General features: G+C 57.7%; 1 protein-coding gene across 2 annotated transcripts in view; it reads left to right on the forward strand.

The window, feature by feature from the left end:
* The first annotated feature begins 234 nt into the window (after positions 1-234).
* Positions 235-17088, forward strand: part of PCDH1 (protocadherin 1) — a 48839-nt gene continuing 31985 nt past the window's right edge. The window contains exons 1-2 of one of the 2 annotated variants that reach the window (XM_039389911.1): positions 235-1155; positions 2705-4897. In XM_039389911.1, coding sequence (XP_039245845.1) covers positions 250-1155; positions 2705-4897 — 3099 coding nt within the window. In that variant the 5' untranslated portion in view covers positions 235-249. The remainder of the gene's footprint in view (positions 1156-2704; positions 4898-17088) is intronic. The other variant, XM_039389912.1, reaches the window with a different exon arrangement.

A 17088-nucleotide genomic window follows, 5' to 3' on the forward strand; every position in this document is an offset into this window, starting at 1 on the left:
TAATTACAGTTTGTGTGGTGACGAAGAGGGTGGACAGTGGCAGGAGTGGCTTCCTGTCCCTTGCAGGAAGCCAGGGCTGAGGTTTCAGTGACTGGGTTGCTCACCCCAGCAGGGCGGTGCAGGAACTTTGCAAGGTGGGATCGGTCCTTCAGAGCACTGGATGGTGGAGGCTGCCAGGAGCCCACGGCTGGGCCAGCCCCTGCAGCCCCTTCCCTCGGGGGGCTGTGTCAGGACCACGTGCAGTCCCACATGGCACAGCGGGTGCACCCAGAAGGATGTGCCAGGGAAGTGGGCTGGGGTGGAGTGATCCCTAACCTCCGGTTATCTGTGTCTCCTCCAGCTCCCCTGCAGCGCAGCATGAACCCACTGGCATCGTGCCTGGGCCTGTGGCTCCTCTTCCAGCTCCCTGCCCTGGTCTCTGGGACACGTGTGCTCTACAAAGTGCAGGAGGAACAACCCCCCAACACCCTCATAGGGAGCCTGGCCTCCGACTATGGCTTGCCGGACGTGGGGCACCTCTACAAGCTGGAAGTGGGGGCCCCATACCTGCGTGTGGATGGCAAGACTGGGGACATCTACACCACCGAGACCTCCATCGACCGGGAGAGCTTGCGTGAGTGCCAGCACCTCCTGCCCGGAGAGCCCTGCTTCCTGGAGTTCGAAGTGTCCATCACTGACCTGGTGCAGACCAGTGGCCCCCGCCTGCTCGAGGGGCAGATAGAGGTGCTCGATATCAATGACAACACCCCCAACTTCGCCTCGCCCGTCCTCACCCTCTCCATCCCCGAAAACACCAACATTGGGGCGCTCTTCCCCATCCCCCTGGCCATGGACCGGGACTCGGGCCCCAACGGCGTTGCCTCCTACGAGCTGACGGCTGGTCCGGAGGCGCAGGAGCTCTTTGGGCTGCAGGTGGCCGAGGATCAGGACGAGAAGCAGCCGCAGCTGATCGTCATGGGGAACCTGGACCGGGAGCAGTGGGACTCCTACGACCTGACCATCAAGGTGCAGGATGGGGGCAACCCCCCGCGGGCCAGCAGTGCCCTGCTCCGCATCACCATCCTGGACATGAACGACAACGCGCCCAAGTTCGAGAAGGCCCTGTACGAGGCGGAGCTCTCCGAAAACAGCCCTGTGGGGCACTCTGTCCTCCAGGTGAGTGTGGGGGCTTTCTTCTCCTCCCCAGCTCCCCTCCTACCTGCCTGCAGCAGGGACAACGCGGGGAGCATCATGGCTGCTCGTTGCCATGGGGAGGAGGGAGGGATGGATGGAGGAGCCCACAGTGTCACCCCGGGGCCAGCGGGCAGGCTGGTCCCTGGGATGTCACATCTGCTCAAAAGAGGTTGGAGAGGATGTGCAGGAGGGCACAGCCGGAGCGGGGGCTGCAGGACGTGGCTGAGGGGCAGCAGCAGGGCTGGTGGGTGTGTGGGAGCAGGGAGCTGGGTTACTGGGAGGGCTGGGACCCGAGGTCCACAAGGAGTCTGGCTTCAGGCCAGACCGGTCTCAATGGTGCCTGCAGACAAGACATAGACCCTTTCATAAGTTGCATTCCCTTGGCTGCTCCGTGGAAACTCAGGCTCGCACAGGAGGTGGGGGGCAGGCAGCATCCCTGCTGTCCATCCTGGGGGAGCTGCCCATGGCTCTGCAGGTGCCTTACTGTCTGCAGGGAGCAGGGGCTCTGCCCTGCCTCAGACAGTGGTGCAAACTGTCCCAGGGAGCCCAGGGGGTGGATCTTGGTGGATTTGGCTTGGAGGGGGCATTGAGATGATAGTAGTCGACATCTGTTTATCTGCAGCTGCCATCTTAATAAGCGGAGCGCGGCCAGCTCTCATCTGCCTGCTAATTCTGATGTGAATTTTTTAAGAATTCATTTTTCACTGTTAAGAGAATGGAAGTTGGAAGCAGATAAGGGAGCTGCGTGGCCGGGAGGAGAATGGGCTGAGACGCCGCTGCTGCCATTGCTCAGCTTTTATCTTTCAGGGGGAAAATGACTTCCGCCTGTTTTGTGAGTGGAGGTAAAAGGTGGAATTTACATTTAACAACTTTCGTTCTCCATCCAAATCTGCTGAGCAAGATAACGGTGGAGCAGCAAATGGTGCAGAGAAGAGGTTGCTCAGAGAGCCGATTAGGGAGGCAAATGTTAGACAAACCTCATCTTCTTTAGAAAGCAAATAATAGGCGTAGAGGCAGGTTTATGGGAATGCAGAGCCCCTGACGGGCAGGCAGGGATGGACGGTGCTGTGCAGAGCTTAAACAGCCCCAGTTCCCATCGGCTGCATCCCTGGATGCCGGGATGGATCTGCTGCAGCTCCACACATTGTTGCCTCCCTCCTCATCCTCACCTCAGCCAGGCAGCTGCTCGAGCCCCTCCTTGGGGGCACAGCTGGAAAGGTTCCTCCCCGCTGCTGGCTGGGTCTCAGTGGCACGGTTCCTGAGGATTCCCTGCGTGCCGGAGCCGGCGGGAGGGGAGCCCAGCCAACCGGCCCAGCCGGTTTCTCCGGAAGAGCAAGGCAAAGCCTCCGTGCCGGAGGGCGGCTCCCAGCTGCTCTGCCGGTCCCAAGCTCTTTGCCCCATAGTCCTTGGCCCCAGAAGAGGAAATCCTGGTTTTTCCCCTCCGGCTGTCCCCAGGGAAGGCTGTGGTGGTTTGTGGAGGGGCTCACTCCACCAGGCCCTCCTGCTCACCGCTTATCCCTCTGTCCCACAGGTGAAAGCCAACGACTCGGACCAGGGCGCCAACGCCGAAATCGACTACTCCTTCCACCAGGCCTCGGACGTGGTGCGGCGGCTGCTGCGCCTGGACCGCGCCACGGGGCTCATCACCGTGCAGGGGCCCATCGACCGCGAGGACATTGGCACCCTCAGGTTCTCCGTCATGGCCAAGGACAAGGGCGCCAACCCCACGAGTGCCCGCACCCAGGTGGTGGTCACCATCAAGGACATGAACGACAACGCGCCCTCCATAGAGATCCGAGGCATAGGGCTGGTCACCCACCAGGATGGCATGGCCAACATCTCGGAGGACGTGCCAGTAGAGACAGCGGTGGCTCTGGTGCAGGTGTCCGACCGAGATGAGGGTGAAAACGCTGTGGTGACCTGCGTGGTGGCTGGTGATGTCCCATTCCAGCTGCGGCAGGCCAGCGAGACGGGGAGTGACAGCAAGAAGAAGTACTTCCTACAGACCACCACGCCGCTGGACTATGAGTCAGTGAAGGAGTACACTATTGAGATTGTGGCGGTGGACTCGGGGAACCCACCCCTCTCCAGCACTAACTCCTTGAAGGTGCAGGTGGTGGACGTGAATGACAACGCTCCCGTCTTCAGCCAGAGCTTCACTGAGGTGGCCTTCCCTGAAAACAACGAGCCCGATGACCTGGTGATGGAGGTCAGTGCCACCGATGCTGACAGTGGCTCCAACGCCAAGCTGGTTTATTCCCTGGTGACAGACCCTGCCTCCAAGGGCTCCTTCACCATTGACCCCGACTCTGGGGAGATCCGGGTGAAGGCAGTGCTGGACCGAGAGCAGCGGGAACGCTACGAGTTCGCGGTGGTGGCGACAGATAAGGGCAGCCCCAGCAAGACGGGCACAGCGACTGTGGCCATCAACGTCATGGACAGGAATGACAACGACCCCAAGTTCATGCTGAGCGGCTACAACTTCTCGGTGATGGAGAACATGCCGCCCCTCAGCCCTGTGGGCATGGTGACAGTGATCGATGCTGACAAAGGAGAAAATGCCCGTATCCAGTTGTCGGTGGAGCAAGACAATGGGGATTTTGTCATACAAAATGGCACTGGCACCATCCTCTCCAGCATCTCCTTTGACCGGGAGCAGCAGAGCACTTATACATTCCGACTCAAGGCGGTGGACGGTGGGGATCCTCCCAGGTCTGCCTACGTGGGGGTGACCATCAACGTCTTGGATGAGAATGATAATGCCCCCTTCATCACTTCACCCTCCAATGCCACCTACAAACACATCCTGCCCCACACCAGCCCCGGCCAGCAGGTGAGCAAGGTCAAGGCGGAGGACATTGACTCTGGTGTCAACGCGGAGCTGATCTACAGCATCACAGGAGGCAACCCCTTTGAGCTCTTCCAGATCTCCCCGCAGAGCGGAGACATCACCCTGGAGAAGGAGATCCTGCGCAAGCACCACGGCCTGCACCGCTTGGTCGTGCGCGTCAACGACAAGGGCAAGCCCTCGCGGCACGGCACGGCGCTGGTGCACTTCTACGTCAACGAGACGCTGGCCAACCGCACGCTGCTGGACACGCTGGTGGGGCACAGCCTGGACACCCCGCTCGACATCGACATCGCCGGGGACCCCGAGTACGAGCGCAGCAAGCAGCGGAGCAACATCCTGTTCGGAGTCATCGCCGGCATCGTGGCCGTCACGCTGGTCATCGTGCTGGTCGTCCTGGTGCGCTACTGCCGGCAGCGGGAGGCCAAGAGCGGCTACCAGGCGGGCAAGAAGGAGACCAAAGACCTGTATGCACCCAAGCAGGCCAGCAAGAGCGGGAAGAGCAAGAGCAAGGTGAAGAAGAGCAAGTCTCCGAAGCCGCCCAAGCCCACGGAGGATGAGGAGGAGACGGGGCTGCAGAAGTCGCTCAAGTTCAACCTCATGAATGACTCTGTCAGCGACAGCCCCCGAATCCACCTGCCCCTCAACTACCCGCCGGGCAGCCCAGACCTGGGTCGCCACTACCGCTCCAACTCGCCACTGCCCTCCATCCAGCTGCAGCCTCAGTCACCCTCTGCCTCCAAGAAGCACCAAGTGGTGCAGGACCTGCCGGCCACCAACACCTTTGTTGGCACCGGGGACAACAACTCGACGGGCTCCGAGCAGTACTCGGACTACAGCTACCGCACCAATCCCCAGAAATACACCAACAAGCAGGTAGGAGAGCTCATCCTGAGGCCGGCAGCGGCCCCCCCGCTGCACCGGGGAGCCATCTGGACAGAGGTGTGGGAGTGAGCGTGGACTGGCCTCCAGCCCTGCATGCGTGGCCCGGGGGTCTGGCGGAGGACTACCCTGGAGCCGAGCCACGGAGCCTGGTCGTGGGGCAGGGAGGGGACGGGGATGGTGAGGGGGAGGTCAAAAACTGTCGGAGCCCTTGTCAGAGCGCCCGGGGCTGGGTCCTGGTGGCGCTGCCTGGGTGATGGTGATGTGAAGGGCGCTGCATGTGTGTTCTCTGCATGTGGGGCTCTGGGGAGGGAATCACACCCACCCGTGTCCCCTTTGGGGACTGGCTTTTAGAGCACTGAGGAGGGCGATGCCCACCCTCCCATCCATCTCTCTGCTTGGGCTGGCTCATGGGGAGGAGGGACTGGTCTTGCTCTTGCCACAGCTCTGGGCAGCCGGTTTCCAGCCCTGCCCTGGTTCAGGGAGCAGCGAGGAAGGCACTGGCCTCGCTGTTGCCAGCCCGGCTCTGCTGGTGAGGCTGAACCTTCCACCATCCCTGCGCCAAGGCACCTCAAAGGGAGTTCAGCGCCCGCTGCGGCTGCCCGGGCAGGTGGGGATGGGTGGAGGAGCAAAGCTCTGCCTTTTTCCCAGGCTCAGGCTCTGGCTTCCCCCAGGCTTGGGCCCCCTGCCATAGCCGGCGCGGTGAAAGCCGGGCTTCCTGAGCGGGAGCACCGAGCCCGGAGCTGCGGCTCCACCAGAGCTGCGTGGCAGCGGCTGCCGAGAGGGAGAGCGGGTCCTGGTGGCGTGGGCACAGGGCCGTCCGTGTGCCAGGGCTGGGTCTTGTGCTCTTGGCTGGGGGAGCGGGGCACCGGGGTCTCTGCGGGGTCACTGCTCGTGGTGTAGCCGGGGGTCGTGCTGCGTGCGGGGCGGGGCGGAGGCAGGTCTTGGCTGCGGGCGGGGAAGGGCTGCTCGCTGGTGTGCACTGGAGCTTGGAGCTGTCCCGGGGGGTCGTGGGGTGAGCACGGAGCTTGCAGGACCCTCTTTCTCGGGCTGTCTGGCCAGTTAACTTGCACCACATTTCTGCTTTGGCACCTGTCGGGCCTATCCTTAATTAGCTAGGGAGGGAGAGGGGGGATGAGTGCCTGTGGCTTTGCCTTCTTCCTGGGGCCCCTTGGGTGAGGAGCACCCACTCCCCCCGAGCTGTACACCCTATGGAGACCCTGCTCCTTTCTTTGTACCCCGGAGAGCGGCAGGCTGGGCTCCTGCCGTGGGGCTGAGCTCAGCTGCCCTGTTGGATTGACTTCAATAAAGTTTTCTATTTTTGACCACTTGTGCCTTATTTTCCCCGCTGCCCCTGAAGGTGCTCTCGCTCCCAGCAATTTCCCAGGCGTATTTTCCATGTTCTCAGCCTCTGGAGCAGTCAGGCCCCGCAGAGCCCAGAGCTGATGGTCACGTGGGCTGGCCATCTCAACAAACCCTCCACCACACGCCAGCATGGCCAGTCCAGAGGCCTCATGGTGCTGACTCCTCATTCCCAAGTACATCTCCCATCTCCAGTCACTGCCTGGCCCTCAAGGATGCAGCTTCCTCCAGGACATTGTTCACAGCACATGCATGTACACACACACACACATGCACAGCCACGGACCAGCCAGCCCGGCTTTCTTCCACCCCAACATCCTCCCTCAAAGCTTCTCCTGGTTGATCCCCACATCCTCTTGCGCCCCAGCCGTGTCCCACAGCCGGTGCACGGAGGAGCAGATCGCTGCCATGCGGTGCCCTGACCCAAATCCTGCCGGGAGGGCTGGGAGCTGCAGTGCTGCAATGAGGACGCGCTTGGCGGTTGCAGATGGAGCCTTGGCGTGTCAGCAGCGCCGGGGGGAAGCACCCGGATCAAGGTGCTCCCCCACCCCGGGATGCGTCGGGAAGGAGAGGTGCTCCCAGAAAAGCTTGCTGGCAGCAGGAGGGTGATGGAGCCGAGCAGACACGCTCCCCATAAAGATGGCTCTGCCCCTCCTGGCGAGGTGGATGGGGGTGATGCTGCTGCCGTGGGGCTTGCTCAGGGTCTTGTCTCCAGCTGGCTGGAGAGAGGATGGATCCTGGTAGGCGGCAGCAGCACAGCACCCCTTCCCCAGGCCGTGGATGAGTCCATCCTACATCCCCCTCCCACCATCCAAGCATCACATCTCAGGGACCCCCTCCCTGGCCACCCATTCCTGTTTCTCATGGTTTTTCTTTCAAACTGGGGCAGACATCCCTGTCACACCAGCTTCACCTCTTCCCCAGGGCCTCCAACTGGCTGCACCAGGCTGCCGGGGCAGAGGAGCTCTGGCGCTGGGAGAGATTAGATCATCTGGGGAAACCAGTGGTTCTGGCTTCGGTGGTTTCAGCCCTGTGCCAGCCTTGACTCTCACAGCCTCCTCGTTTGTTTTGCTAACAGCATAAGGTTTTATCTTGAACCATCCAGGAAGTGTCTGGGCCTCCTGGGCAGGCAGGGCTGGGACCCGCAGGGAGATGCGATGGCTGCAGAGGAGGAAAGGAGACACCAGCAACCACCTAAATAACTAGTCCCTGCAGGGCTGGGCAGGGCAGTCTGGGGGCTTGGCTCAGCCCTGCCATCTGCTTCCCTTTGGGAACTTTCTGAGAGAAGTTTCCCTTCCTTCCTTGTGCTCCGCAGCTCTTTGATGAGCCCGGGGTGAGAACACAGACGTGTGGGGAGCGGCTCTTTCTTCTGCCCGTCTCCCAGGCTCCATCCTTTTGTACCGGGGGGGATACGCTACATCCTTTGCTGGCTGCACAAACCCAAGCCTGCCTCGGGTCCTTGCAGCCCCCCACCATCCCAGAAGCTGGCTGGAGTGGTGTTAACTTCGGCGAGCTCAGCAGAGGTGCCTGTACCTGCCCGCGGGCTCCGGAGCCCGGTGCAGCATTAATTACTCTCTGCGGGGGGGGGGATAAGAGGAATATTGTAGCTGTAATGGACAGAAATGAAATTGTCTTGTTTTAGAATTTAGCTGGGAGTCTCCATAAATTGCAGGTTTGGGTGTTGGCAGATGTCTGGGAAAGTCTCCTACTGTCCTGGGTCAGTGGGTTTTCTCAAGGTCGTTCACGTGGAATGAGCTGATAAATGGATCCAGCAACGAGCTGCAGATGGAGCTGAGGGTTCATGGGGGACCTGCCCTGTTTTTCCCCAGTTTCAGAGACACACTGTGCTGGGAGCAATTCCTGGGCACTGTGAATCAGCTCCTGCTCCTGGGTTCAACTGGACTTGGGTCAGATTTGGCTCTGCTGTGCAGAGACCAAATGAGGGAGCGTGTTGGTGAGGTCCTGGGGGCTGCAGATCCCTGATTGTGCTGGGAGGAGTGGCTGGGCTTGTCAAAACAACAGTCTGTGAGCTTCACTGGGTGCTTGGGGGAGCTGGGGCAGCACGAGAAGGGGTGAGGAGTGGGTCGTACACCTTGCTGGCTTCTGGGGCGTTGGTGAGGATGCTGAGAGTCCTGTGGGCAGGGCAGGAATGTGCAGTGGCTCGCGGCAGGTCTGTGCTGGGGGACTTCGCTTGATGGCAGGGAGCGGTGCCTGTACCTGGGAGAGCAGTGTGGGGTATTTGGGACCTCAAAATGAAGAGCTTCGACCACGGGAGATGAGGATCCCCGTGGTACGGGCTGGTCTGCACAGCCAGAGGCAGCGTGGGTGTGTGCAGGCTGTGCTGCAGGGGGAGGTGACAGCGGGGTGCTCACAGCCAGCACCTCACAGAGGGGTGGCACAGAGGGGTGAATGATGTCTGTGACGGGGTGGCAGAGACACGGACAGGCTGTTTGTCAGGGGTAGGTGATGCAGGGGGTGCAGCCCCCGGGAGGAGGTGGCACAGGGAGGGGTACAACCCCTGTCCCCCGAGGAGGGGGCAGTGGGGTGTGTGCAGCCTGTACTGCAGTGGGAGGTGGCAGGGGGGGTACACAGCCACAGGGAGAGGTGGCAGTGGGGTGCACACAGCCTGGACATGGCAGGAGGTGACAGTGGGGTGTGTGTAGTGTGCAGCCCAGGGCAGGTGATGACTCCTCTGTAAGCAGCACATCTGCAAGGAGGCAGTGGCACTTGCTGTCCCTAACCCATCCAGGAGAGCATCGAGTCTCTCCTGCCTGACAGTCCCTGGCCCCACCAGCACTTGGGACCTCATTCTTTGCTCCCTTGAAAGGTCACCCAGCGTGTGCCACCTCCTGGGGCTCCCCACATCGGGCTGGGTGACTTACAGCACTGCCCAGTCCGCTCTTCTCACCCTGCTGAACAAGATGCTGCTCGTTCCTCCCTGCCCTCCTCTTCCTCTCTGTTCTCAGACCCCCTGCCTCTCCCCTGCCAGATGCCCTTGGAGCCAGTGTTGGTCTGTGGTGAACACGGGCTTTCCTAGCTTGGATCTGGGTTACTTCTCCTTTTTTTCCTCCCCTATCTCCCCTCTTTTTCTTTTGTGTATCTGCTGCTCTCCACCCCTCTCTCCCGATCTCTGTGGCTTTCCCCTCGGCACCAGCCTCTCCTGACGGGCTGTGTGCTGGCCCTGGGACAGAGGGATGGCACAGAGGGATGGCACAGCGGGATGCTGAGCCCTCTGCAGCGCAGAGCCGAGTCCTGGCTGGCTCTGACGGCCGAGCTGTGGATCCCCTGTGCGATGAAAGCCCTGGCTGTGTGGGCAGCCGCCCACTCCAAGCCACGCTGATTGATATTCCCAGCACTGCTCTGCCCGCTCGGCCGGGCTCTCAGCTGCAGTGCTGTTCCCTGGAGCGGGGCCCAGCCCTGCAGCCTCCGTAATCCGACACCCAAATCCCGGGGAAAAAACCCGGCGCTGTGACGGGCTGTGTCCCCGGGCACTTGGTGGTCCCCGTGTGTCCCTGGGAATTTGGAGGTCCCTGTGTGATCCCGGGCACTTGATGGTCCCTCCGAGGCTGTGGATGGGGTGAAGGGAGAAGGGTGGGATGCAGCTGGAGGGGGAGGAGGGTGGAGTGTTCCCAGGTGAGGACAGAGCTGAGATGTTCTGGGATGGGATGGAGAGGAGGTTGGGGTAATGAGAGGCTGCGTGATGTAGGGCAGGACAGGGAGGGGTGTTGTGGAGGAGGGCGAGGGCTGAAGGATGCCTGGAGCAAAGGGCACACAGTGGCTCTGTCCCTGGGAACTGTGTCAGCTCGGGGTGGGGAGGGCAGCCCTGGCGGGGTGGGGAGGGCAGCCCTGGCAGGGTTTGGGGCAGCAGAGAAGAGGTGGATCCTGTGCCCTTGTGTCCCTGGAGCTGGTGTCCACCAGGGACCCCTGGAATGAATCCCCCTGTGTGGGGCTGTGCAAAGAGCAGGATCCCCCTTTATGGCTCATGGGGTGTTGGACATTCAGCCCCTGTGGTGTCCTGCCAAATCTGAGCACTGTGCCAGGCCCAAAGCATCTTCCTCCCCCTCCACCCTCATCCCCACACAGCCCTGTGGTGTGAGAGCACCTGCCCATGGCAGAGCTGTGCTCCCTCCTGCTGCCAGACAAGCTGGTTCCTCCAAGCTGCAGTTGCACAACCCCAGCTCTGCTCTTGGGAGAAACCAAGATGGTCAGTGGAAGTTACTCCAAAAGGGACTTCTCCTGCAGTGCCCTGATCCTTCAGTGCCCCAGGAAGCCCCACAGTCTGCTCAGCTAGGGCAGAGGAGGGTTGAACATGAGTGAGGAGGCAACAAAGGCCACCTCTGGCATCTTGGTTCCCCTATTGTCACCTCTGACACCAGTTGCAAGGTCCATCAGTCCAACTGGATGAGGCTCAGTCTTGGCCTCTCATCTGGGAGCCTGGGTCATCTATGATTCAGACCCACTCAGCCTCCCCCTAACAGGCCATTCATCGACCTTTTCTTCTTGACTTGACCTTTCTAGTACTTCAAGAAGGCTTCTAAAAAGGATGGAAAGTGACTTTTAACATGGGAAGATAGTGATAGGACAAGGGGGAACAATTTTAAACTAAAAGAAGAGGGATTTGGGTTAGATAGTGGGAAGAAATTCTTGACTGTGAGAGTGATTCAGGTGGTTCAACCCTGGCACAGGTTGCCCAGAGGAGCTGGGGCTGCCCCATCCCTGAGAGTGTCCAAGGCCAGGTTGGATGGGGCTTGGAGCAACCTGGGCTAGTGGAAGGTGTCCCTGCCCATGGCAGGGGTTTGTAACAAGATGAGCTGTAAGGTCCCTTCCACCACCACCATTCTGTGATTCTGTTCTCTCTTGGCTTTCTGGGGGTCTCAATTTGCACCCTCGAGGACCTGCTTTCCATATCCCACCAGCAGTAAAGGTTTCTTTTCCCGGTGATGTTCCCAACTCAACCCTGTGGCTGAGAGCACGAGAGGAAGAGGAGGTCAGGCAGAGGACCAGAAAGAAAACAACTCCCCTGGATCCCTTAAAAACAACCCCTATTTGTTTTGCATCAGTGTCTTGTGTGGTGTAAACTGTTTACTCCCTCAGTCCTTCAGATGCTGGCAGGAAAGCGTGGGTGGGTTTGTGGTGGGAGAGTGGGATGTGACCTGCTGGCAGAGCAGGAGAAAGCTCGTACACCATCTCCTCATTTACATCCATTTTGGCACTCACAGCCGTGCCTCGTGGGTGCTGCCCAGAGATCCCTGAAGATGCTCCTGCCCCGGGAGGTAAACATCCTTCTGAGCACCTCCTTGCTTGCAAAATGCCCACCTGTGATCTCCTCTCTGCACGTGGCACGGGCGGATCCTGGCGGGTTCCATCAAAGCTGTTCAGAGCCATCACTTGGGGCGGGCAGCGAGTCACCTCCTCCCTCCCTCTGCACTGATCCTGCTCCGTGGCGAAGCTGTCGGAGCAGAGTACCCTGATTCAGCTCCTCTGAGACATCTTTAAAGGCCCGAGCAATCTGAAAGCCTGCAGCTATTTTGCTCCCACACGGCCTGCTTTTCACATCCTCCAAACTCCCCGATGCTCTGGAGCAGCTGCAAAGCTGCTGCCGAGGAGACTCTGACAGATATCCGGCCCTGCTTGGGGGGGGGGGAACCTCTTGTCTGAGCTCTGGACGGAGATCCTGCTCGAAATGTCTTGCTGAAGTGATGTCTGATGTTCCTCTTACACTAATCTATTAATCTTTCTGCTTCTTCATCAAAAGCACTCAAGCCCCGTAGAAAGCAAAATCAGTGTTTCAGATGTTTGAAGAGCCCTTCGTTATTATTCAGGCTGGGCAAGACCTTTTGGGGTGTTGTGATTCAAGGCTCTGCAAGTGCCTGGAGGAGCTTGGGCTGTTTTTTTTTCCCAAGGATTTCAAGTGGATCACAGTTTATTAGGGGTGTCTCTTGCCAAGAGAAGAGAGCTCTAATGTTCGGGAAATTTGTCTCGAGCCGCAGCCTGCGAGGTTTGACCCAAGGACTTGACAGCTCTCCCAGGATCTGAGGGCAGCTCATCCATACCAGGGCTTCTGTGCCAGACCTGGTAATGCCAGAGCAGTGCAGGCAAGAGAAGTGGCTCTACCAAGCCTCACACTATTACTTGTCCTACCTGTTTGATGTCTCCAAATGAAGGCTTGACTTACCCAGTATCACCGTCCATCAGGAGCTGCAGGTTGGTTGCAGACCACTAAAGGGAGGGCTCTGCCCAACAGAGCATGTTGGTGCACAGACTTATGGAATAGTCACAATTCCTTGGGCAAACAGGAAAAGCTTCTGCCCTTTGCCAGTGAAAATAGAGGTGGTTTGAGAACAGGTTTGCCCTCAGAGGAAAAATTTCAATTTGAAAACAAATCAGGAAGAATCGGCATTTTCCCCCCCTATTTCCCAAGTCAATCAATATACATATAATACATAAATATATTTTTTTCCTAGTAATTTCCAAAGGCATGATTCCCACTGACCTTTTTGAATTTGAATCATAATTAATACTTGGCTTGAATTCTGAAGTGAAAGGTACCTTTGCAAGAGCATCATTTTTTTCATTTTTACGTGTCAGCAAAGATCTCCCCCCTGCCCCAACCCTGAAACCAGAAACTCACTTGAATAATGATCTGAATTCAGCAAATTGACAGGTTTTCTGTGCAGAGTCTTCCCGTTGCAGCGTTCCTGGTTGTCTCTGTTTTTTTGATAGAGTCCTGAGTTTATGGCTCAGGACCCCCTGCTCCCCCCAGAGCTTTCAATGCTCTCTGTCAGCTCCACTGGGTGCAACTGGGAGCCAGATTAGCTCATTATTTTCCCAGCATTATTTTCCCACTCTACAGCTGTTGGATTCCTCGAGGGCTTTGTTCAAGTGTTACTCCCAGTCCTGGAACCTTTTTCTCCCTGGGATCTTCAGATGGTTTTAATGTGATTATGAGACCTCCTTCTGTGTCCTGGGCAATTTCCACTCTACACCAACCATCTCCAAAATAGCTCTATTATCAGCTTGATAGTGATAGACATTTCGGGACACCACGGCCAGTCCAATTGAGACATTATTCCATAAAGATTATGACCCCTTTAGATTTTATGAGTCACCCTTCAGATGATTTATTTCCATATTTTCCTTTCCAATCTTCATTTCACCCAAAGAAAAGCCAAATTGCACACCCTCCATGGGCTCAGAGCTCTGATAGGCTGAGGGGTTAGGCAAGCTCTGTCCTGAGGCTGTCTAAATGGGTTTCTAATTGCGTTAGATCTTGCTATGAGTTAGATAAATTCGATCTGACCAGGCAGGTTGGCACCGGGCTTTGGCGGCTTCTTTGAGCATCATGCAAATTTCAGGAGGCTTCAGGGCACCTATGTGGAGTCAGCCCACATTTTACCCAGATTTATTCATTAAATAGTGCCTGGGGATGTGATGTCCATTTTAGGATGGCTGTTCTGCTATCATTATTTCGGCAGGACTTGGAGACTGTCTCTTCTGTCTGCAAGGTCAGCACTCACTAATTGTCAGCAGTGGCAGCCATGCGAGCAGCCACTCACAAGGGTGAGCAGCTGCATTTAGGGTAATACCTGGTCTGGGGAGCTGGAATCATATGGATTCCTGTGTGTCTTTCCTCTGGTTGCAGATTCCTTCTGTAGTATTGTTTGTCAACAATGGAAGAGCTAAAGGGTTGTTGGGAACAACCCTCGTGTCAGACACTGGGATGGGGAAAGAGGTAAAGGGTTGTTGGGAACAACCTTCATGTCAGGCACAGGACTGAGGAAAGAGCTAAAGGGTTGTTGGGAATAATCCTTGTGTCAGACACTGGGACGGGGAAAGAAGTAAAGGGTTGTTGGGAACAACCCTCCTGTCAGACACTGGGATGGACAAAGAGCTAACGGGCTGTTGGGAATAATCCTCATGTCAGACACTGGGATGGGGATGGACACAAGGATCTGTGGGCAGAGCACAGCCATCAGGTGACACTCACGAGCATCAGGTGGACCAGAACTGTCAGCCCCATGGCTGATGTGCCCTGTGTGACCCCGGTAGCTGTGATGGTGAGCCATTGAATTGTCAGAATGGTAGATCAGAGAGCCGAGCCTTTAATTCTCCTGGTAGTCCTGTCCAGAGTTTTCAGTGTTCTCTTGGAGACAACACCTTCAATGGAAGATTCTTGAGAAGGTTGTTTTGAATGCAGGAGGGGTCTTACAAGTGTGCACAGCCCACACCTCTGCTCAGAGCTGGGTCCATCTGTCTCCCTCCTTTGTGCTGGCTGCAGCTCCTGCCTGGGTGCTCCATCCCTCCCTTGTCCAAGCAGGGAGAGCCCCTGGGACCTGTTCCCTTGCTCTGGCACAAGATCTTTCCTCAATTCCTGCACGTTGTGCTAACAGGGAGCAATCCAGCACTGCTGGGAATGCAGCTCTGGCTGTCTTGATTTGCTTAACAAAGAGATAGCCTGTTCTTGTGCCTCTGAACATCCGGAGATGCTGTGGCAGGGCAGGGAGGGACCTCTGGGGCAGACAGCGTGCCCAGGCCACTAAGGGGACCAGGGAGACACGGGAGGGAGAGGCAGAGGAGCTCCTGGAGGAGCAGAGATGCCAGAGATTCCTGTAGATGCCAGGAGGTGACACCAAGCCAGGGCAGTGTTTGGTTTGCAGTGTTTGCCTTTGCTGCTGGTCTGCAAACACCCTCCCTCCCTCCCGCTGCTGCTGTGCCAGGTAACACCATGAGCTCTTCCCATCCCCTCCAGGTACGGCAGGGTGGGTGCAGAAGGAGCAGAGGATGCTTTGGGAGGAGGCTTCTTCTCCAAAAATCAGCGCAGTGGTCAGCCAGTGTGCTGCTGGGGAAAGGACGGGAAGAGCTGTCTGTGCTCGGATCCATCCCCACCCCAAAACACCGGCAGGAGCACGGGCTGTTGTCAGGGGAGCTGTAAAATGGTCAGCTGTTTACAGCCACAAGCCGAGCTGGTGTCCTGTTTCCTAGAGCTTGAGCATTGCCCTGGGTGGTTTTGTCAATTCAGGTCCAGCTTTCCTCGAGGCTTGCCCTGGTTTCCATGGACAAAATATTCCCCTCAGCCTCCTGCTCCGAAGCCTGTGTAGCACTGGACTGGAGCCGTGCTCCTCTCCAGGCACGACCCTGGCAAATAAAATAATTCCCACACGCCACAAAGCCTCCCCCCACGAAAAGCTGGGTCTGTGTAGTTCAGAGCGTGGTCCCCTGGGCTCATCTTCTCCTTTTTCTCTCAGTAACCGGGGATGTTGCCTCGCTCCAGGTTGGTTTGTAACGGAGAGGGGTTCATGAATTAGTCTGAAGTTGACTAACTCCTGCGCCACAATGGCTCCCTTGTCACTTATTTTTATATTCCGGGCGTTGGGTCTGACATTGCCTTTCACTCTCAGCCCTGTGAGTTGCTGCATTGTGGCGGCTGTTGGGGAAGCAAGCTCCTTTGGCAGCTGGCTGAAAGGCCGTTGAGGCTTCTGGCATGTGGGGAGGCGCAGGAGCCACTGGAAGCTGCCAGATGAGCCCATGAGCCGCGGATCCTGCTTTGGGATCAGCAGCGAGGGAGTTAACACTTGGGGTATTTTCACCACTCCAGCGTTAATCGGCGCTCAGGGGGGGAGCAGGGTGGCTCACCTCCGTTCCCGGCAGCAGGAAAAGGGTGCCCGGGGCGGATTTTACGGTTTCCTTTGTGAACAATGGAATTTCGGGACCGCATCTCCTGCTGCTCCCTCCATGCCCTCTGCGCAGGGGGTGATGCCGTGAGTTTGCAGGGAGCCACTGTTCCCTCCTAGCACTGCTCTCGTTTGGGCTGAGTTTGTTTGCCCCGGGTTTAGCAAGGAGAGTCAGTTTGGTGCAGGTCCTGAGAGCTGGGAATGTTTTCATGAAGGGAAGAGGCAGGAGCGAGCAGAGTGGGGCTGCGGAGAGAGTGGATCCCCTTAGTCCCCATCCAGCATCCGTGGGCAGAATCCTCATAGAATCACACAATCACTAAGGTTGGAAAAAACCTCCAAGATCATCAAGCTTCGGCTGATCCCCACCTTGTCCCCCAGCCCAGAGCACTCAGTGCCACGTTCAGTCGTTCCTTGGACACTTCCAGGGATGGGCACTCTGCCACCTCCCTGGGCAGCCCCTTCCGGTGCTTAACCAGCCTTTCCATGAAGAAATTTTTCCTGATATAATATTTTTTGTACCGTGCCCTCTTGGTAGAAGGCACCAGCACAGGCAGGGACTGGTGCTGGGGGGTTTGGGGTGTGCAGCCAGGACCAGGCAGGCTGGGGAAGGGTGTCGGGGGCAGCCCAAGAAAATTCCTCATCAAAACAAGGTCGTGCTACTTCAGACAAGCCCCAAAACTGGAACTGTGGGTGTGACCCCAGCCTCCCCGTTGTGGGAATGCTGTGGCAGAGCTGGAAGAGGCAGAGAGAAGGGCAGCAGGGCTGGCCTGACCTGCCTGGTGTCTGCAGGACAACCTGCACGTCCCCACACGCTCAAGAGAACACACGGAGCAGGATGCAGCATGGATTTGTGGAATTGGAAAGGAGCAGAGCAAGGAGCAATTTTTTTTTTTCTCACAACCCTGCAGGTAGGAGAAGTTCAAGGCAGAATTACCAGGCAGCAGATACAGAACCAAAGGGCTTTTTCCACGGAGCAGGGAGTTCATTGCTGCAGGGTGCCAGGGGCTCAAAAAGGCAAGAGAACACTTCACAGAGGATGGGGGGTCATTAAATGTGGAGCTGCAAACCATTCCATCTCAGGAAAAAAACCCTGAACTGTGGCAGCACAGAAACCCACAGGACTTACCAGGGGATGAACATCTTCATCAGAGC

This window comes from Pipra filicauda, unplaced genomic scaffold (assembly GCF_003945595.2).
Source record: "Pipra filicauda isolate LSUMZ 115617 unplaced genomic scaffold, ASM394559v2 scaffold788_size87869_pilon, whole genome shotgun sequence".
Lineage (NCBI taxonomy): Eukaryota > Metazoa > Chordata > Aves > Passeriformes > Pipridae > Pipra > Pipra filicauda.